General features: G+C 39.0%; 1 protein-coding gene across 3 annotated transcripts in view; it reads right to left on the reverse strand.

The window, feature by feature from the left end:
• Window positions 1–2,968: 2,968 nt before the first annotated feature.
• slc6a9 (solute carrier family 6 member 9) overlaps window positions 2,969–23,608 on the reverse strand; it is an 82,162-nt gene continuing 61,522 nt past the window's right edge. For all 3 annotated transcript variants that reach the window (XM_023291881.3, XM_023291883.3, XM_023291880.3), the window contains 11 exons: window positions 23,314–23,445; window positions 21,062–21,338; window positions 19,276–19,408; window positions 19,041–19,175; window positions 18,836–18,939; window positions 16,123–16,360; window positions 13,315–13,449; window positions 13,130–13,229; window positions 11,661–11,761; window positions 10,262–10,432; window positions 2,969–8,467 (listed from right to left, as the gene is read on the reverse strand). In XM_023291881.3, the coding sequence (XP_023147649.2) occupies window positions 8,219–8,467; window positions 10,262–10,432; window positions 11,661–11,761; window positions 13,130–13,229; window positions 13,315–13,449; window positions 16,123–16,360; window positions 18,836–18,939; window positions 19,041–19,175; window positions 19,276–19,408; window positions 21,062–21,338; window positions 23,314–23,445 (1,775 nt within the window). In that variant the 3' untranslated portion in view covers window positions 2,969–8,218. The remainder of the gene's footprint in view (window positions 8,468–10,261; window positions 10,433–11,660; window positions 11,762–13,129; window positions 13,230–13,314; window positions 13,450–16,122; window positions 16,361–18,835; window positions 18,940–19,040; window positions 19,176–19,275; window positions 19,409–21,061; window positions 21,339–23,313; window positions 23,446–23,608) is intronic.

Raw genomic sequence — 23,608 nt, forward strand, 5'->3', positions numbered from 1 at the left:
TTGGGATTTCATTGGTTTGCCAGAGCCTTAGAGGAGCACTACTATAGCAGAGGAGACAGAGTAGGCATCCAGAATCCAGGAAAAGTTTCTGATGCTAAAGATAAAAAGGAAACTTGGCATTCAGAGGAGGATGATAGTCCAAGAATGGTTTACCATTGGGTATACATCATGAGCAAACACTGTCAGAAGGAGGGGAGACTCAAGTTCCCTCCTGCAAGTTTAAATATCAGTTTTTTTCCATAATACATTTTGGGAAATGTCATATTAAAAGTCTCATGTGAACTGAAAACATGAAGAAGACTGTTAGCATGTTTACACTGAGGTCATTGTGCAACATGGATCTCGATTGTTAACCTTCGTTGGTGTAGAATTTGGAAATTGAGGTGAGCCAAGTTACCTGCTGACAGATTTACTCACAACTACAAATGAATTACGTTATACTGATGAAATCCTAAAAACCTGGATGATCCTCAGGCAGATTGTGAAATATGGCAGCACCATCAGTCTACTGTACATTTTCTATAATGAGACAGGTTTCTCCGAATTATTAGGAAACAATGCAACAATGAGACATTTTTTCTTTTACCATTTGCATTTGGCTTTACCAACAAGCCAAATGCAATATAGGGTTTTAGTGGTAATTTGTGGGTATTTGTTACATAGGCTAAGTAGGATAAATCAGATTTCCTGGAGAAAAACAGTGTATTGAAGGTTTCAGCAAATGCTGCTCCTCCTGTGTACAACAAGCATTCCTTTGTTTAGCTGAATGTAGTCTATTGTGTATTTAAAGGCTCTAACGGCAATGTTACAATATACACCTACGTTTGAAAACCTAAACAAAGGGGAGTAAAATCTGCCTGCTGGACTGTTTTTTTGTTGTTGTTACTTGTTTGTTTTCCAACACAACATATGGTTGTTGAATATCTGAAGCTTGAAATACTCCTAAAGCTGGTGTTGGCATGTAGTGGTGCAGCAATGCCTAAGTACAAGATGAGTTTTTATATTTACAGCCATGCTGCCCTCTTCTGGTTCTGCATGATACTGTGGTCATTACAGTGACACAATTATAATCATGAGAGCATATAAAATGAGCCTTTTTTGGGGGGGGTTGTTCATTGTTATTTTTCATTAAAGCTGCACCTTATGACTACTTTGTGCAAATTCCTGTAATTTTAGTGAGAATATTGTTTAGTATTGTGTGTCATATAAAGTCAAAGAGTGATATTGTGCAAAATATACATAAAAAATACAATGAATTTACATTAGGCATTATAATAAATTTAAAAATACTGCATTTAATACATTTTAGGCTGTTGTACATGTTGTAATTTAAAGTGACTTTTTTCTCAGAAATCCTCCTATACTAATCCTACACCAGAGAGACGACTCTGAAGTTTGCACTTAAGGAAATGGCCTTTCCAGCCCCATTTAATAGGAAAGCCATAACCCGACACTCCACCTGCTTTCTGTAGCTCACTGTCGAACAAGACTAATTCAGCACTGAATCACAAATAGGGCAGAAAAGTGCTGCTGCACTGCTCTGTGTGGGTAGAAAGGTTTAGACTTCTGTCCCCAACACCACCTACAGAGATCAGAGCAGCAGCACTCTTTCCCTCCGTTCACTCCTAAATCTGCTGCTCACTTCTCATTCAATGTTACACTGTTTTTAGGAATACATTGATTTTGTCCATTTCTTTCAGACATTTGTAAAAATATTGTGTTTTCATGAACCTAAAAACAGTCTGCATTGGGTTATTTGTAGATTTCACTGTGCTTTATCAGTCATCTCCTGTGTGGTTTCATCTATATAAACACATTTGTGCTGCATACTATGTTCAGAATTTTAACGGACCAGCAAACTAAATGTTTCTATGCCTTGTCTTGTAAAGATTTTAATGTCAAAGCATTAAAGCAAGACTGTAGCTGCTGCTGAACAATGGAGACTAAAGTGGAAATTACTGGTTATTGCAACTATTTCCCATCATTTTTCAAGATTTGCTTGAGTAAGAAGACATTTAAGACATCATCATTAAACAAGTCCACTTAGGATTTCACTTTTCCCTCATTTTGTTGTCAGAATAAACGGATACAACATTTATAAAGTGCTTGATTTTGCTGTCATTGATCAATATTCCTATTAATAAGAATATGAATAATAAGAAAACAGACCACAAGTTGCCACTGCTGCCTGCTGTTAGCACCATGATTGTAAGATTTGTTCTTTTTTTTGCTTTTACAGTGATTAGAAAATTAGCCAACAGGATCAAGTTCTTGCTGAGACTGTCTCTGAACAGAAAGCTAAGTGATTTTCAATATGGAAGTATTTTTTTAAATTTATTTTTGTCTTAAAAACTGAGACGGACTTTGCAAATCAGAGTTTGGTAACTCATTCCACCACTGATGAGCCACAGAGGACAAGAGTCTAACTACTGATCGGCCCTGTTGTGGTGGTCGTATCAGGCAAGTTTTGTTGGCTGAGTGTAGTGAACGGGAGGGAGTGTAGACCTGAATGAGAGAGTTCAGGTAGGAGGGAGCTTATTGTAGTTTTGTAGACAAATGTGAGAGTTTTGAATTTTGTACAGGAAGCCAGACTCCATCTGCTATCCTGCTAGTCCTACCCCTCCATCCCCACTCTCACCCCAACCAGTTGAGGCAGATGGCTGCCTTCCAGAGCCTGCTTCTGTCAGCCCCATCAAGTTTTGGTTCCTTCTCACCATCGCTTGCTCATAGAGAATCCAAAGACAACTTTGGATTCTTGGGTTGTCTGCGCTCTGTTTAAAATTCGTACGGTCTGTACCTTACTATGTTAAGTGTTGTGAGATGACATAAGCTGTGAATTTGTGCTATATGAATGAAATTGAATTGAATAAAATTTTTTGAAAACCAAGACGTAGAATAAATCAGACATTAAACAATACCTATGATACATATGGAATGAAATGTGCACTTCATAATAAAACACAGGAACTGATCTTTAAAATAGATTTTATTTACCATTTTGTAATTCAACAGTTTACGATATACAGCTGACAGGACTAAGACATTTCAATGGATTTTGGCCCTAAAGGTTGAAGAACAAGAACAGACATGGTTAGATAGATAGACAGATAGATATGATAGAAGGTACCAGAAGAACTGTGTTCTCTTTTCTCACTTGTGCTTTTCCTTTTTCCACTTCTCCTTTGTAACAATTCACACTGGCATAGCAACAACACAGCAATTTCTTTCAGCCAGACCACTGAAAAAGACATTATTTTCTTTACGTGCTTTTATATTTTCAATATGGAAGTGTGAATTATTATTCTAATTATTTATAGATATAGATATAGATATATATATATATTTCCTGTTGCTTATAAAAAAACTAATGATTTCTTTAAAGTGCTGCAATGAGATTATGCTTATATGAGCAATAGTAAGAAATTCAAGAGGTAATGTTCTGTCATTTGCAGAGAACCACAGAAACAAGATAATCACAGTTTTGTTTTTTACTACAGTTGAGCAGTTGTGCTGTGAGTGTGTTTACAAAAATGGTCCGAAACCTTCACTAGTTTTCAACATGAGTGACTTTCTGCACAGCCGAAATGGTGTGCAGTAAAGGTAAGCAATGGTGTATTATTCATGCAATTATGAATTCATCTCAATTGTGCTTTCTGGCGGAATCGATTTCAAATAACACTGGACCCTGGTCTGGTACATATGCCAGATTATTTTCCTAAAATGTCCACATAAAATCATGTTTTCTAACAAAATGATATTACACACGAGAATGAAAATGTAAGTTCCTGATGCTGATTCATTCCTGGTTGCAGAGTAATTTTGGTGTTTTGATTTTGCTCGTTTTTTTTTTTGTTGTTGACACAACTAGACAGGAACAGCCAAACTGCTCGGGTAAAGGGCCACAGGATATTAAAACGGTAAACAGTGATGTATGACTGGTGGCACTGCACTGTGTGAAAATAGCTTGAAGTCGATGTAATACTGTTATAAAACAAAAAAACAAAGAACAAAAGCATCGTCATGTAGCTGCAGCCGCTGTCCACACCAGAGCTCACAGTAAAAACTAACCATTCTTTTGTAGTTCAAGTTTCGATCCAAAGCTTTTTGTTTGGCAATGCTTTTAATATCAGCTGGCTTTATCTTAAGTTTCCTATGAATACAACTTCAAAAACAAAAAAGTAGTGTCATCGACCATGGATAAACAATGATTAAAATTTGAAGATAAAATATGTAGTTTCCTTTCTCTTCTTTTAGTACAAAAGTTTTTTTTCTCCTTAAAAGACTGTATATTATTAGCAGAATAGGACTCGGCTAGTTCTGACAGATTAGAGGTACATGGACATCAATACTGACACTACGCCTGCTCGACATGCAGGCTCAGCAATAAGAGCTAATCCACTACACACAGAATACACAGTACACCTGACGTCATCTACATTACGCTACGAGAAAAATGACAAATCAAAAAACAAAAATCAACCGATACCCCGCCCTCCCCCGCCCTGCAAAAAAACCACACCGATCCTGCCCCCAAAGTAAAAGCAAAGAGGAACAAACACACACAGTCCGATTATATATTTTGTTTTTACATTACTGTACAATGGGAGGATGAGATGCAGGGCCAGCAGACATGGCGAGGGTTGGGATATATAGAGAGATAGCACGGTAGCATGGTGGCTAAGCTTCACTTCTAGCAACATGAACACACAAGAGAGGCGATCACCAACAGGACGCGGTCTGAGCTACAAGCTGTCCCATTATACACTGAGTCATAAGTTCACCTCATTCAGGAAGTGGACTTCCTAATGTTTCAGAAAAAGCAACACAGTATGTTTAGATTAAAGGTTGGTGGGAATGTATTGTGTCAGACAGCACCTGGTTTTGAAGTAATTTTAGTAAAAAAATCAACACCATTACAAATACATGTGGCGTGGATAGTTTAAGAATGAACCAGAAGCAGAGGATCAACACAGATCCAACTAAAAATACCATCTATCTGAGTAACCAGAGCATATTTCTATCCTGTTTTCTGTACAAAAGCCTGTTAAAGGTCTGGCTATAAATGTGTGCTTGCTTCAGAATGCTCACTATGATTCACTACTTCTGAGCTCCTGTGCTTCAACGCTGACCTCTCATTCACAGCTACACCTCTGTTGTACCTTTACTACCCTGAGTGTTAGCATCACTCCATCTTTTGAATCTTGTGGATTCCTGGAGTGACTGCACTGTCGTGTTAGGAAACCACTGTCCTCTGGAGACCTGATTACGGGGAGTAGTGGCGAGACACGAGAATGAATATGTGCATCAGTATTTTGAAAATATGAGCAGAATCACTCACCATTTTGGGAGGTTTTTTTGCCACCTAGCAGAGAGTTAGATCTGAGGATTGCTACTATTCTCATGTCTGTCTGCTGAATACAAAACTGCAGATAGCATTTAGGCAGCTTAGCAAAGCTTAAAGACTAGAAACAGGGTGAGACCTCAATCCTGGCTCAGTCCAAAACTCACCTGTACACAATAATTTGCCAATATATGGGCATTATGTTCAAGGCTATTACTTGGTTGAGACCAGCTGCTAGGCAATTTTTATTGTGCCGTGAGCTTCAAAAATTATGGTAGGTAGGTGGATGGAATTACCCGTGGACTAGTCTGACTCACTAGATGTAGACTTCAAGTATAAGTCTGCCAATTCTGGTGTGAATTTTACATGTCTGTTTCCATTTTTACAATCCTTTTCATTACAGAAAACAATAACAACCTCCAAACTGACAAATAACATCCTGAAAATGGCAGGTTTAGCAAAGAACTTGGATCATGCACTAAAACAGTGATTCTTTTGGTGAATTGGCCATTTAATGACAGTTCTCACATCCCTGTGTGCATATTTACCCCAAAGATAGTTCCCTGACTCACTATTTTGCACCCATGCACCTATTTAGCACTGCCCAAGACGACAGTTATGAATTTAAAGAAACAGAAACAAGCCTGAATGATAATGAGGTGCAGCCAGACCATTCTCCATCTGACCAATTTAACACCTTTTGGACAAAGCCAGACTTGCCGTTTCCACCTGTTTCCGGTTTTTATGCTAAACTGCGGCTGCAAGATCCATCAGTCTTCTCATCAAACTCTCATTATGAAGTGAAGAACATCTCTATGTATAAATATGCTGCCTACATTATGGGATTTTGTGCATTGTGCTAATATGTTCAATGCTCACACCGGCATCACGACCCTCTAGCTATACAAACTGATGATTTGACAGCTCACAAACACCAACATACAGTGCAAAAAGAGCCAAAGCTGATGCAATTCCCCAAAATCCTCCCTGCCTGTGCAGGTAAGAGCATCTCTCCACCAACCTGACGGAGCATCTGAGGATAAAAACACAAGAGCTGTGGTGTTTCACACAGCGGTCTAGATGAAGGGGAAAACAAAAGTCTGCCCATGTGCTTGTTCAGTCCTCAGACCACCTTAAACCTCTGCCACCTCACTACTACAACACTGTGCTGGATGCTTTCCAATAAGACGCTCCTGGGAAACCCAACCCTGCATGCTAAAGAGAGTCCTCTCTATTGTATCGCACCCTCCGACAAAACAACAACAAAGCAAGTCACAGATGAGGAATGGTAAACATGGTTAATTAAGATTCTTTAGTTTTTATTTTTTGTACAAAATAAACATATGCTGTCTTTATTATTATTTACTACGTTACTTTACAATAATGAGAGGTAAAAAGGAGACTTCTACTGAGAGAACGATACTATGCAGCTACATTTAAAACTACATAATACATTGAAGAGTTTTTATTCTGTTTTTCTTCTGGAAACAAGCAGCTTCTCTCTGCTTTTCTGTCTTTCCATCGGTTACAGCACAGCTTGGCTCAGAGCTTTAAAACAAGTGTCTGTAAATACATTAAAGGTTCCACTGACTGTAAGAGGCTGACAGCAGATCAGTCTCTGAGATACATATGTTACCAAAAACATGTGCAGGTAACGTAGGTAATGTTTTTGGTAACATGCCTGAATGGGGCAGATTGCTACGACCCACGAGAGACACCGACTACGACACACGTATGACCCTTTTCTAGCTTCTCCTTCACAGATCACATCCCCAAGATGCATTTCACTCAAAAAAGAATGCCCGGAAGACTTAAGAAGAGATGGCACTTCTAAATACATAGTTGCGTCCACCTTTTTTTTTTTTGTGTGTGTGTGTGTGTGTGTGTGTGTGTGTGTGTGTGTGTGTGTGTGTGCATGTGTGTGAATGTAGATGCAGAGAGAGTTACAGTACAGTTCACTGTCTCTCTGCTGAGTTTAAGCAGCTTTAGTGGAACAAAAAGTTACTCATGGAGGAAAATTTCCACAGAAAATCAGCCCTAAGTGTCAGTAGCCATCTCGGGTGTTTGTTAAATATTTGTGCTCTGTAGAATTTTTTTAAAAACATTTTTGTAAAGAAGAAGCAGCATAAAAAAACAACAGGCTTAGTCTTAAGCTGAGATCAACTATGGTTGAGGTCACTGTGTGCTGTAAATATACAGAGTGTATGAGTGTGAATGAGTGTGTCCGCCTCTTTTTCTGGCCACAGAATAGAGCTTCATTCCATTTTGTAGCCTCATCAGACTGTAAATGGCCAGTACAGGCACAGTTTACCCTCGTCTTCTATGTTACAGCACCACTACAAGTCTCCAGCTGTCAGATCACTGCCGCTACTAAGTCGCCCATCTCAAACAGAACCAGCTAACAGAATAAAGGAGAACAGTGTGTGTCTCTATGCTGCTGCATGCACAAAACAAACACATGCAGCTTCACAATCTACTGTACCTCTAACAGCATATGAAGATGACATATACAAGTTTTACAAAAAATGAAAGGAAAAAACAAACTGCATTATTAAATTATGTGGAACAAATTAACAACCCAGCCACCCACACACACGAACATACACACATATCTTTTGGATGATGACCCAATTTTTTTCTTTCCTTTCGTGTTTTTTTTTCTTCGTTTATCTAGAGACAACACACAGATAGATAGAAGAGGTTAGGATAGATATAATAAGCCCTTACAATATGTAAAGGTCTCCAGCGAATGGGATCTCCCCCACAGAGGACTGTGGGAAAGTGGGGTGAGGATGGAGCAGAAGGGAGGAAAAGGGAGGAAGAGAAGGAGGAGACGGTGGGGCGATGCCCAGTGGCGCTGACAGACGGTGGTGCTGTCTATGCGCTGGGGTTGGGGTTGTTGTGTGTGTTGGTGGAGCCGTTGCTTCCCTGGATGGTGAGGCTGATCTCATCCTTCCTCTCCTTCTCCTTCTCTTCCTCCTTCTGCTCTTCCTTCAGCTCCTCCTTCTCCTTTAGGGGGCGAGCCTCCACAGTGTCTTCAGAGGCCATGGGGGCGTAGCGGCCTGTCCGGTGCTCCTGCAGGGCAGGGCCCCACTTTGGATGCGATCGGCAAGCATTCTTCAACCGCTGAGCCAGGAAGAGGAAGATGGACACATCAGACAGAGCAGGAATTTTAGGACAAATCATTTAAACACGTCCCAATAGTAACAAATACACTAACAGGGGGAAAAAACACTTCACACAGGCTTCAAATCAGAATTAAACATGTATTCACCGTCTGACATTTGAAATGCTTCTTCAGCTACTTATTGTGCACAAACTTCAACTGTGACACTTCCACTTAAATTTCTTAAATTAAAATGCTCTCCATGTTTTTCTGACATTTCAACAGCTGTCATTATTTATTCCTCATATTACATGTTGTCTTAACCCTCAGGACCCCGAACATTTTCTGACTGTTTTTTCTTCCTGTCACAATATAAAGTCCCACAACTCTATGGAAACAGCACAACCATTGCTAAAAGTAGAAATAACTATATAACATGCAAACTGATAATGTCACAAATCAGATAAAGGAAAAAGAAACTAAGCTACATTTCTATGACCAACTAAAATGTGAGCTGTTATCCCTATTTTAAATGATATTTTACACGATACTTTTCACTGTCTTGCAGGGTGGCTGTTGACAACAACTATGACCACATTTAATTTCTGATTTGATTTTTTTCTTTGAACCTTCTTTGCCTTATCATTGAACAGCAACTATATTGATCAAAGCTCCCTTTGGAGCCACCAGACTCCTTTGACAAAAACAGCAATTTTACTTTGCATATTCCAAGAGTCACTGATCTACCGCTGCCTTCACTGGTTAGTTTCTGTTTGTGTGATTGTGTTACTTTGGCATTTTAGTATGTTTCTTTGGATCTAAACTAACATGTTAAAACACCAAAGTGACACAATTACAGACCTTGAACTCCTGTGTTTTTCTGAGGTAAAATTTATATTTTTGGTAATGGAGTCTGGTGACTGTGAAGACAGTCAAAAAAAAGCTTAACTTCCCCATTGGCTATATGATAGCAAGGAAAAACAATGACAATATTCTAAACATAGCCTTCACTTTAAGTGATACTGATGTTTTTAGCTGGCCTTTTTGCAGGAGGTTGAAATACTTTTTTGCTGCAGTACCTGTCTACAGTACTACACTGCTTAGCTTCTTAGCTGTTGGTCCTCCTTCCTGCTTCTCCAAACTTATAGCATGCTGACTGTCATCTATGGTAGGTAATAACACTGACTGTGGGTAAGCGCTGCATACAACCCCACTTCACAGAACAAAAACTAACCAGTTTTGAGAGTCCACAATACAACCCTTACATTTCATTTGGAAGTTGAAGTGCTCTGAGCGTCAATTGACACTAACAACTGTTTTGGTTTTTTTTAACGATTCCAACTTATTTGAAAGAATCCAAAATACTTGAAATGATATTTAAAAGTTTCTCATGGTTTAGACATCAGCTGACAGTTCAACTGCTTTCAGAACTTACACACAGTAGTACAAACTGGCAATTCAATCATCTAAAGGGTTTCAACTTGAAACACATTTTATCTGCCTTCCGCAAATATACTCCAGCTGATACACACTTCAGACACTTCAGAGCTGTTCAGTTATTCAGTTGATGTTAAAGCTCTGATTAACTTAATTTCAAGCGCAACTCTCGGGTGCCAACAATTAACATTTTTTACATTCTGGCCTTATTTGAATGTGTTTAAGCATTCCTCAGGGCAATGTTTAGCCTTTTTAACTGTAGTTTTGTGCATTGCTGCTGCAAAACAGCCATTGCTGTTTATATCAGCTGTGTTTAAGAACAGAAATACACTACAGAAGCCTAGTTTGACTGGAGAGAGAACTTTGAAGTGCTGTACCTCTCTAAAGGTGGCTCCTGGGGACCTGGAGATCTTGTAGAGGGCGTAGACCGGTATGCAGACCACTGAGGACAGAGCCATGGCAAAGCCAATAGCCAAGGACCAGCCGGGATACACATAGTCATTGTAAGTGATGGGCTTGTACTGGATCACCGTGAAGATCAGGATGAACTACAAGAACACAAGAGTGACAGTTAATGACAGTTTAGTTAATACTTTTGTCCTTTACATACACACACTATAGCAATACAAACAATTTTTATAACTGATAGCAACATTATTTATTAATAATCTATTAATCATCGATGTGAATGAGGTGCAGTGAACATTATCTTATGTGCTAACATTTAAATTTGACCACAGAGACATTTGTTTTAAAAAGGTTACGTTATATCAGATAATTGCAGTTACAAACGCTATCCTAATGAATTGAAACACATCTTGAGAAAGTTAGCTTTGGTTGGAGGTCATTAACAACCACATATGTCTTTGTCATGGTGGCCAATAGCTAGCTATGCCCCATCATTGTTCCAACATGAATTGCCCCTAGTCTGAGTGACTACCTTCTCAAATTGCTACCGAATTAAACAGATTAAATAGTGAGAGGCTCCACCTGGTGGAACAACCCGCAACTACAGCTAATCTACAATATATTCTCTGACGTACATGTCCATCATCTTCTGCCTTATTTGTTAATATATTTTTATTCTGTTATGTATTATATGTACATAAAAGGGAAAAAGTAAAGTCCAGTGTGTTTTAATCAGCAATAGGAAAAACACACACCAATAAGCAACAGAAATAAGTCGGTACAGGTGAAATCATCATTGACAGCATCACACCTGATCATTTTTATTTAAAAGTTGCAGATAATTAGGATCATAAATCCTCCCAATCCAACAGCAGAGAGTTTAGTCACAGTTCCAGCAGAGGCCCTGGAGGGCAGTGCATTAGTCTGTGTAGTGAAATGAAAACGGGGAACAAAAGTGCCTGAAATCTGACCAGTAATCCACAACAATGAATTTCTTGGTTGGCTCAGCAGCTTAGTGGACTAATACGCCTGCTTGGGAAATACCATTGATAGCAGCTGCATGTGTCCATTTCCCAGTCAGAAAGATTTGCTTTTAGAGGTTTATACAGGAAACAAAGCCAAAGTAGCCAAACAGATTAGGACTGATGGCAGCACAAATGTAGGTCAGGTCCCTCACAATGTGTCAGCAATACAGGAAAGTTGAGAACCCTCCACTTAACATCCTTCACAATGCTGAATAATAAAATCTGTTTTCAGTGTTTCAGCAGACAAATGTTATTTAAGTGACTGCGACTATGTTGAATTTTGATGACAGATTCAATCACCATGACTGGTCTCAGATCAACGGGTATATGTGTGTTCACTTACAGAGATAATGACGGGGGAGATGAATCTCCAGCACACTTTGAAGAAGAGAGGAGGAGGGAAGCCCAACATCATCTCAACATCTTTGAAGTAGTTCCTGTGACCTGCAAAGGAATGAAAAGTTACAATCCATGGTTTACACTTGTTGATACATACAGAGATCCAGCATTCTGGGACCACGAGAGAAAATTTATTTCTAAACTTAATCCAAATTTTTAGATTGCAGATGATTACGTTTAGAATTTGAGTAAAAAGTTAATGAATTTCAGAATGCCTTTGTATTTGTTTGCCCTCCTTTTTTCTTTACTAACAGCAGCACTCAAGCTGCGACAGACTCAATACGCTTCTTCAAAACCTGTTATCCCAGCATGATCTGACAACGCTCCAAAGAACTTGCTGTGACGTCAGGATTTTCTCAGTCTTACATTGTCTGTAAACGTTCAGTGGGACTGAGGTCAGGAGATTGCGGAGGAAAGTTCAGCTCACCCTGGCCTTCTATGGTCTGTAAGTCAAAACTTTGAGGTGTGTTCAGACTTATTATTCTGCCGCAGTAAGAATTCTTCTTCACAAGGATGCAAACCAGATGAAGTGCTACTTGTCCTTGGTCAGTGTGGAGTCAGTTGATTACAAGTGTCCACCTCTGGAGGTGCAAAACACACTCACACTCCTTCTTCATTTTAAATGTCAGGACGACTTCTGTTTTTAAATGTTTTTTAATCTTCAAACTTTCTGATTATTTCCAGGCTTACATGGAAATGCGACAGATTTTCAACGTTCATTCACCCATGCACTTGTTGCATCTGTGCAGTTTAAATATTTTAAAAAGAAAACCTGTAAGTTATGAAATGTATATGGTGCACAGGCGTGGACTGAGATCTTATGGGAAACCCCTTAGTTAGCATCATAATGGAACACGAATTCCTTTCATTTAACAGACTGATCATCTAAAAGCTAATTGCCAGCAGCACTCACAGGGAGCAGGCGGATGTGAACAACTTGGGACATTAACTCTCAGTTAACATTCAGAGCTGCGCAAATCAGATTTCTTGGCCTATTCAGTCTGCCTTTGACAGAGAAAATGAGTACTTCTGCCTCTTGTATAATGAAATTTCCTTTGCATGATTATTCAATGTGGTCGTACAATGGTGAGCTAACAATGAAGCTCACATTCTTTTAATTCAAAGAAGGTGAACCTTTCATGAAACAATTGTAAAATTAAAGCACTGACAAGATAAGTAAAACTCTTGTCCTCCTTTAATGACCTTATTATTTATTCTTTACACGTCTGCAGCTTTTATTTTATCCTTGCTTCTCTCAGACAGACTGATATTTACCACTGATGTTTTGCTGACTGCCGAATCTCTCAGAGGAATCATTATGTTAAGATAAGAAAAATAGATCACCCAGCCAGACCCACAAACTGTCTTTTGAGAGAAATATGCAGTTTAAGAACGCACACGTCTATTCCTTACCATAAATATACATGATGCAGATGCACATGATGCAGGAGATGATGACCAAAGAGAAACTAGCAGCATAGTTGTCCATCAGTAACAGCCAATAGATTCCTGCCTGCACACAAAAACAGGGAACGAGTCAACGCCTGCTGACAACAGGCTGCGTTCAAAGACATGATCTACACGTGTCTAGGACTTACCCGTGTTGTTAGCGGCACTCCCAGTAGGAAACCAGCTATGGCTACTGACAATGTGACTATGGTCTTGTTCCTGATGATCCAGTCTGTGCCGATCTCGTCCACGATGGCCGTCACCAGAGTCTCCAGCAGACAGAACTAAGAGAACAGGGAGGAAAGGTTCAAAATTCCAATGAGAGATGAGACTAGACATAATGAGAACAGTCCAAGAGGAATCTTGACACACGTGACTGGAGCGATCTTTGGTTTAAACATTCTACTGCTGAGCGATGATGAGCTGAGGTGAATAACATTCAAAGCACAAAATCTGATATATTAAGAAGAAAATGGTTCTTCTTTTTCCCTCAGATATACAATATATTTATATTTATTCTAGAATAAATTAAATATAAATGCTTTACTGCACCTTACATATTTATTCACTGCACAGAAAGTTGCATCAGTACACATAAGGGTCAATATATAATTGCAGGACTTTTTGTAACATAGTTGACAGGTATCATAGTTGACATTTTTACTGTTTTCACGCCTAAAATCAACATGGCCGCCTATAACCAAACACCACTTGGCATTTTTACAGAAAGATTCTTCTAAAATATCATATATACAATTGAGGAAAATTGAAATTGAAAGTTTTTTATAAAGATATTGTAGTAAATCTGTTGACATGCCATAAATCCACACTTGACTCACACACTACTTTATATTAAATAACTCAGAAAGCCTTGGAGTCTTGCCAGTCTTTTCTTCAGGAGGAAATGACATCATGTGGAGCAGGTCATGTGATCTGGAATTAATACACTTCCTTGAGACGTGTTTTTGTAATGGATAACTTAGTTGAAAGTGATTTTTTGGACACAGATACAATTTGTTGTTTTCCCATATAAAATTGGATATATTGCCAAAAAAGGAATATCTGTCATGATTATCTCAACTTAATAAAAAGAACGCAATCCAAACATTTTTTTAAAAAGCTCATTTTGTTATTGTTTAGCTAATTAGAAAGTGGTTGTTATTAAATTTGGACGGTTATTTAGTTGACATTTTAGTGATATCCAGTCATTTTTTATTAATAAGTTTGTCTACCCCTTATCCGGATATGATAATTTTATTTATAAATACAATTATAATAATTGTATTTATTAATTTTACTCTTAATAAAAATGTATGCAAGATATATCCCATCGACTTCAAAAGTCCCTCAATTACATATTGACCCATATAATGTGTAAAATGGAAGCAAAACTCAGCCATTCCAATAGTCCTGTGATGCTAATCTTTGCTAAAAACAATCACTATGCTACATGTTGTTGTTTTCCTGGATATATGTTTGCTATCTTATTTTAGCATGAACATTTTGTGGCAGTCTCTCCAATAATCAGTGATTCATTTTATTCAAAACTACGAATGTCAACCTCATGGTGGCGCTTGAGGAAAACTCAGAAGATGTTCAGTATCAGTGCAAAAATGTTGCATATTACTTTGACCTTTCACAGTGCAAACATCTGCAGATCCAGATTAGATCTAATCCTGAGTTCTTGAGGCACACAGGTAAAATCAGGTCTCATTCAGAGTTTACTTGGAACATTTATAGCAACAGCATGGAGGTGTTTTAAACTCTACTCAAGATTAGTTTCACCTTTGTTCATTATTTTTCATAAAAGACCTGTGTATGGCTTAACAGTAGGAATGTAAACTGGAAATCAAGTGGAATCTTACCAAGCTCCAGTCACAAACATGAACACAAACAATGCATGTAGCTTGTCTACAGTGTACAGACATAAGAGCTATTCATGCAGGACAAGTATTATCTGGAGACCTCCAGTTGGAATATAGTTTTTCAATTCTTTCAGGCTTGGAAAACAATTAGAAAAACAGTGTAGCTTTACACGCCCCTAATCATATATGAAGATACCATTAGAAGTGGATTATCAGGAGTGTGCTTCATCATGATGATACACTGAAAACAGAAATTAGGCCCTTGGTGCAGAGGTTGGTGTATGCTTTTCATGAGATGTGAACTAAATCTGCTGTTTAGACTTTATAAAGAATTTCAAACAGAGTGAGTTGATTTCAGTGATATGGAGTGACTGTTAAGCTTGGGGTAATATATGATAAGTATTGCTTAAAGGCTGTGGATCAGAGAACTTAAATGAGGCATCCCTGACCACCTTGACTGTTACATGACCCCACAAGACTAGCTTAGTTTTTGCATTACTGGATCATGGATTAGCAGTAGATTCTGTGATCTTCATCCAGTGTGAATCTTCCATGTCCATTAATTTGTAATGTATAAAATTTAACTGAAAATGACCTAACATATTTCAGATCAGAGATTTTGTTTGCATTGCTTATGTTTTTTCTTGGGCTGTACAGTGGCTCGGTGGGTTAGCACTGTCACCTTGCAGCTAGAAGATCCCCGGTTTGCATCTCGGTCTGGGCGTAGGTTATTTCTGCATGGATTTTGCATGTTAACCCAGTGCATGCGTGGGTTTTCTCCATGTTCTCCAGCTTCCTCCCACCGTCCAAACATACTGAGGTTAATCAGTGATTCTAAATTGTCCGTAGGTGTGAATGTGAGAGTGTTTGTTCGTCTCTCTATATAGCCCTGTGAAGTCAGCTGGGATAGACTCCAGCCCCCACCGCGACTCTAATGAGGATTAAGCGGTGTATAGATAATGGATGGATGTTTTCTCTATTTTTTTTCTACCTCTTTGCTGTTTGACAATCTTGCAGACTGCACTGCAGATTCATGAGGCTGCTGTTGCTGCACAGCATGGAGACCAGTTCACAGAAAGTGAATATAGTTACCTGAGTCCCCAGTCCCAGAAGGATGAGCATGAAGAAGAAAAGCAGCGACCAGAGAGGTGAGATGGGGAGCAGAGTGAGGGCTTCTGGGTAGGCCACAAAGGCCAGTCCAGGGCCGTGGTCAGCCACCTCGGACACGGGGACGTTCAGGTGGTGCGCCATGAAGCCCAGGATGGAGAAAATGACAAAACCAGCATAGACACTGGTCGCACAGTTGGTTATACTGATGATGATGCTGTCTCTGTATGTAGAAAAGGGAAGAAATACATGTTGCAGATTCATTAAACTGTTGTAAAAGAAAATGTGATCCATTTACACTATCAAACCAAAGACATCACTAAAAACTAATCATATCTGTTTACTTCTATGCATAACTACATGCATGTAAAATGACAAGACAGTTTTAAATGTATAAACTAGGGAGGCAACTTTAGTTCAGGCATCAATTCACCCACTCATACCAACAAAAAAATGTAATACAATTTGTATGACTATGGCTACATTTATCTGCAGTCTGTAAATCTATGAAATAAACGCATTTTATCAGAATGAGCAAAACTTTTTTGTCTCAAGGCCAGGGAAAATGGAACAAACCTCTTTTCTATTTAAAGTACTAAAGTGATTTGGAATCACAGATATAGCTACAGTTTGCTTGGACTCTCAGAAAAAACACAACCTGTGCTTGCCAACATTTCATAAACTAGAAAATGAAATGTATAAAATAGGTTTCTCAGTATAAGACCAGCATTTATAGTTTCTTACTGCAAGGAATCAGAGAAAACAGACTGAGTTTATGATCTCTAACTTTGAGCAAAGTTTACTGTCTCTGATTCTACACGTTCAATGCTGAAATGTGAGTCTCTTTGTGCAATTTCTTCGCATTTTGTGCTCTTGCTGTCCTTATTCTGACAACTGACTGGTTTCAGCTGCAGACTGCTGGAAGATGCCCGCAGAACCTCTTTTCATCTTTACTCTCTCTGACTCAGACTTGGACTTTGTTCGGGTTTAACAAGGGAATCGTGCGGTTACACAGTGCTTTGTTTCCTCACATTTCCTGTTAGGTTTATCACAGAGGATGCCTTTGATGACTTTGATGCCGGTCTGTTTCTCACTCATGAGGCTCCTGCTCTCTCTGACACTCTGGCACTTTTGCATGTGCACCAATTGGAGGTGTTACAGCAGAGCAGAGTGTCTCCACAGGGACAGAGCTGCAGAGCACAAGCTGATTAGGGTCGCTGTGCAGCTGTCTGCACAGATAGGACAACCTCAAGCTCCTGGATGAGGAACAAATTATATCTTCAGCCTTTCCCCTTGCCCCCTTCAAACCCCCCTGACGCTGTCACTCTGTCAGCATGTGTGGACAAGTACGAATAAATGACACTTTATCTCCTTCCGTGTCCTCTTTTCCTCATCTTAACCTTCTCCTTGGCTTCTTGCTCGCTCCATCACCTTCTTAACATACGTCCAAAAACACATTATCTCTGTGACTCCTTCTGTCCAACCTTATCTCACCTTCTCCCCCTTCTCTTTTAAGACCTATAGCCTTGAAGTTGGCCCTGCTCCTCTCACTTTCTCCATCACTCATTCACCTTTCTTTGTGTCCTCAACGACATCTTAAGGATGCTGGTTACTGAGAATGTCAACAGTGTGCTCGAGCTCAAAAGACTTTTACCATAGTAGCAACAATTTAGAAAACACAACACCATAAAACATTTCACAATTGTGTTCCCTTTCTTCTTAAAGTTTCACCTCATAGTTTTGGGTTATTATAATAATAATAATAAATATGTCTTCTAGAACCTCTGATGTTCACTAGAAGGGCTTCCCAACATCAGGCTTTCACTACATGATCCCACGGCCTAAAAGATTAATCCATCCATCTATATGCTGTACCATTATATCCAGTGGAAGGCTGTGGGGGAGTTGGAGGCTATCGTAGCTGTCAATAAACAGGATTGACATCACAATAAACAAAAACAACCGTGGATACGAAACCTCACATCTATGGCTGATTAAGAATCATAAATTAAACTAACACGAATGTCTTTGGACTGAGGGAGGAAGCCGGAAAACCACACAAGCGCTAGTGGAACAGGTGAACTCCACACAGACAGGTTCCAGCTGACTTTTAAGCGCTCATATTTTTATTAGGGAGCTATAGAGGCTAGGGTAGGAGGATTTTAATACTTTCAAAGAGAGACAGGCTAGCTGTTTCCCCTTTTCCAGCCTTTATACTCAGCAGCTAAGCTAATGTCCTCCTTGCTTCAGCTTCAAACATAAGGCAGCAGGGAAGTGCATTTTAAGAAAATGTTGATCTATTAGCATGTTAAGTCTGATAATTTAGCCATTTATGGGTCTTAACACTCCTTTAGATTCCTCTAGACTCCAAAAGCAAACAAACAATAAGGTTAAAATATTGGTGTCCAATGACACCCAGTGGCTGTAGTGCACAAGTTCAATATGCACCATAAATGAATCATGCCAATGAAAGGATGTACAGTACTAGGACAACTGAACAGTCTTTTTGAACTTAGATCGATGCAAACAACAAAAGATAAAGCACTGCAGCATGCTGTAGAAATGAGAGCCTCAGTCAATGCAGTAGAGGTTTGGACTGAGAAAGAGTATTATCAGAAAGTTGATGCATCATGCCTTAACAAGCTAATACTTTAAAGCATAGTTTGTTTAGTGTTTATATATAGTCTGGTGTACCGACCTGAAACAGTTGTTGTGGAACTTGTTATAGGAAGCCATGGTAATGAGACCACCCCAGGCACAACCCAGGGAGTAGAAGATCTGTGAGGCAGCATCTCCCCACACCTACAAAACAAACCCACAGACAGTCAGAAGTAGCTCAAAGCATGAGAAAACAATCTATTTCCAGTTTATCTCCACATCTACCTGCTAATATAAGTTCATACCTTTGCATCAAGGACCTTCTGCCACTGTGGAGTCAGGTAGTACTTGATGCCGTTGATGGCTCCATCCAGAGTGATACCACGTATGAACAGGATAGTCAGAACCACGTACGGGAATGTCGCTGTGAAGTAGACCACCTGGACACACAAATATTCACAAACACAGGTGAAATGATGTAGTCAGAGAGTTGAAATATGGTTGGGTGTATGAATATGGATGAATGTGTGTGAGGCTGACCTTTCCAGAGGATTTAACACCCCTGATTAGACAGAGAAAGACGACAAACCAGGAAATAGCCAGGCAGCCCAGGATAGGGAGACGGACCTCTCCGAAGTTCCCAATATCATCAGAGATGTTCAACACATAGTGTCTGAGAGAGACAGACAGATGCAGTCAAAAAGAGTTTCAATATTTCACATCTACAGGTGTGGCTGAGGTTGTTTTCTTCTTCAAGAGAAGAAAACTTCCAGCTCTACACTTTCACAATTCAGCTAAGCAAAAAGCTTGTTCTTCAGCAGATGGAAGATTCGGTATTTTTTGGATGTCCTCTAAACTTTGAACCTGTCAATCATGGCAAAGTGACAGACCTTTGATTAATACTTGTCATTTCTGACCTTCCCTGAAAACTTCATCCAAATCTGTCAATTTGTTTTTGAGTAATATTGCAGACAGACAGACAGACAGACAGACAGACAGACAGACAGACAGACAGACAGACGCCTATCGTCACATAAGTCCACCAAGACTGACTGAAGAAGAGCGTTTCATGTCACCATCTCCCACAATTTAACAAATGTCCTTGGGCATAAATATAACCGTGCTGACTATACTGTTCCAGATGATTTTTTCCGTTACACGTGGAACTTGTGCTTTTTGTATATTTTTTTTGCAACACCTTGGCATCTCCCAGGAAGAAAGACAGAGAGAGACATTGGTTAGGGATTGTGACACTTTAGACACAATGACAATATTGTAACTGGCTTGTATTGTTGTATTACTAATTATAAATTTAGGATACACACAATTAATATATGACTCACAAAAGATATAGATGACAGTTTTTATGCGCATGTAACACTGATGATATCTATTCATTCATTTTTGCGCAGGTTATACCACTGAGCATCTTTTCACCAGCCTCAGAAATGGATCATTACACTCTACTGACTTCAGCAAACTCTTTTGAACATAGTGCAGCTGCAACTACGACATATGAACACAAACAAAGATTGTAGAGCCACTGGTGTTCTTGTCTATCTGCAAATGTCTGGAATATTTTGTTGTATCTTCTATTTTATTTATTTTTTTAGATCATTTTGTTGTTCTGTGGATCCTCATGAGCTGTGTCCTTAATAAAGTCTGAATTTGATTGACTTAAATGGCCTCACTGACCTTACATCTGATGTTACATTTTATACTGATTGTTGTGAATGCACCATAAATAAAGATTAAACAATAACATGGGAAACCTCCAGTGTGTTTCTTCTGATGATTCAGATGATATTGCTCAGAAGCTGCAGCTCTTCCTGTCAAATCTAATCCAAATATTTGAATGCTTTCCACAAACACGAGGCATGTTTGAGTCATGCTTATCTTACAGGTGCAAGTCAATTTTGACCTCTGTGTCAAGTACGATAAGCCTACAGAGCTGAGTCTAAAGAGGTTGCTTGTGTAACCTGGCAAAACAAAGTGTATTACAAAACCAATGCTTGTCTAACCAAAGGTTAGTGATTCATTTTATTGTGAGATACCTCTAACAGAGATGTCACACATGTAGCGATAGAGACAGACATTTAACTGTAATTTTACATTGGAAACAAAGCTGCATCAAGCATGAACTGCAACTGAGCAGCACAGTGCTAGTGTCCATAAATCTATCAGCAATGAGTTTATTTATGTCCTCTGTCCAAGATAAACAAGAACTACTTTGAATCACTAAAGAAAACAAAAACTGCTTCCTTTTAATTGTTCAAAATGACCGTGACAAATGGACCAAGGCTCCCAATCTACTTCCAGGTCTTACTTCCAGTACTCCTCGCTGGGGCTGGTCCTCTTGGTGCGGTTCACCACCTCGGTCACCCCCGCCACCAGGCTGGTGGTAGCGTTTGCCAGGCTGCCGTTGAGCTGGTGGCCGGTGCCAACCACCCCGCTGCAGTCCGGTGTGTTCCAGGGGTTGTTGCAGTAGGTCCACGGCAGCAGGTTTGTCATGGACTGGAAGAAATAGTAGAAGGCGATGCAAATGACAACGTTGTAGTAGATCCCAATGTAGGTGGACACCACCATCATGCCATAGCCTACGCCTGAAGGGAGGAGAGGACCAGGTGGAGGAAAAAACAAAAGAAGAACATTAGAAATGAAGTATGTCTGACAATAAGTACTTTGGCAAATACTACTGTACAGTACTGTGGACTAAAAACTGCATCTTAAAGCTGAAGTAAAAAAAAACACAGGACATCTGACATGAAGCATGTATGAGATTGAATACTTATGTTAGAGTCTACACCCTGAGAAAAGCTGTAGTTACTACTGTCTGTTTTGGATGGACAACTTTATCATATACAGTAACATCATTTCCATTTTGACTAAAAACTACAGGGTGGGCCATAAGTTTCCATACATAGGAAAATGTATAATGTATATTTTTTATGTTTCAGATACCCTAGAAGATGTTTGACGCTATCTCTGGGGGCACTTGAAGGCCATGGTGTATCAGGTGAAGATACGAGACATAAATCATCTCAAAGAATGTATCACCAACGCCATTACAAGCATAACTTAAACTGTGCTAATGCAAGTTCATCAACAGTGGAAAACACATATTAATATGTGTTTTTGAAACAATGGTAATCATATAGAGCACATTATATAAATAAAAACAGTTGTCTAACATAAAATGCTTATTTTTCTTGCTTGGAAACTTATGGCTCACCCTGTATATGTTAAAGCTGGAGTAGGCAACATATTCTTGGCATCACTGGACAAAACATGTCACAGTGTATTTTCAACATATTGTAATTCAAGTCACTTAAGAGGTAAACAGACTTCTATACCTCATCTTGCCTCAGTTTTCAGGCTGAAGAAAATGTAGCTAGTGATGGGAGACTTTAGTCAACCACATGGCCTTTTATGCATGTGAGATAGTATAAAAAGCAACAGCAAGCAGTGTGGTGGTGCAAAGGGATAAGCAGAGTGCTTTTACTCAGGACAGCAGGGTTTGGCTGATTGTATCAAGCCAAAAGTTAAAGCTGACTTATGGATGGACTGTTTGAAATGCTTGTGCACATGCTCCTGTGGTTGGAAGGGCTTTGTAAGGAGAGGGCAGTGTCGTACTTTCAAATTCTACTTTTGTCTGTTTTTGTCCTTTTTTTGTTTTTTGCCTGCAGCTTTAACCTTCTGAACCCCGATACTACCAACGGCTTAGAAAGGCATGTTCTGTTTTTAAAAATCTGTAACAATCTGAAACTGCAAAAACAAAAAGAACTGTCGGATTTTCAGCTACTCGTCTGTGACATGCTGTTTCATTATGAAAAGTAACCAAACTAGGTATACAATTGTTATGTTTTAACAAAATTAAAATCATGTTATTCTGAATGTTCCATTAAAAAAATTTAAATAGTAATAATTTTAAAAAATTGCGGGGCTACACATAGAGACAAACAAGAACACTCACATTTTTATTTTTATATATATATATATATATATATATATATATATATATATATATATATATATATATATATATATATATATATATATATATATATATATGTATATATATATATGTGTGTGTGTGTGTGTGTGTGTGTGTGTGTGTGTGTGTGTGTGTGTGTGTGTGTAAAAATTGCAATACTTTTTGGTTGAACTGCAGGCTGTGTTTACATGTACACAGTTAAGAGACAGTAAGGAAGTACATTAAAATGTATGTAGTAAAATATCTACAGTGTGTAGGGTCAGGGGTTGTTAACACGTGGGTATTTGGAGAAAAAATTGCACATATTGATTCCAATCTCAACTTTTGTTTTTCTCTATTTTAAGATTTCTGTCATCACAATTGTCATCCTGCACAAAAGACATTTCTGAGCTCTGTCTGCTTCTAGTTGTGGATATTGGATGGATGACTGTTTTCATAGAGGTGCAGGATTTTATATTGCAGTCAAACATAAGCCCACAGTGAGTAAAAATATGACAGGTACAAAATATTTGGAAGAAACTGTTTGAGGTTCGAAAGGTTTGTTTTAGTACGGACAGCCACGCAAACAAACATATGTCACCGACCTTTGAACATAGGGCTGATCTTCCAGACTCCCAGACACCCCAGACTGGCAAACTGACCAAAGGAAAGCTCGAGGAAGAAGAGAGGAATGCCGCAAAACACTAGCATGATGAAGTATGGCAGCATGAAGGCACCTGAAGGAGAGAAGCAACAAGGCAGGGACACAGTCAGTCAGAAGATTGGGAAGATGCACATAAAAACATGATTAGATGATACAGAATACAAACACAGTCAAACTAAGGAAAAGTCATATTCTCAGGAGGCTTAATGTTTTATTACTGATGATCTAGAATAGCT

The sequence above is a fragment of the Amphiprion ocellaris genome, chromosome 10, assembly GCF_022539595.1.
Source record: "Amphiprion ocellaris isolate individual 3 ecotype Okinawa chromosome 10, ASM2253959v1, whole genome shotgun sequence".
Lineage (NCBI taxonomy): Eukaryota > Metazoa > Chordata > Actinopteri > Pomacentridae > Amphiprion > Amphiprion ocellaris.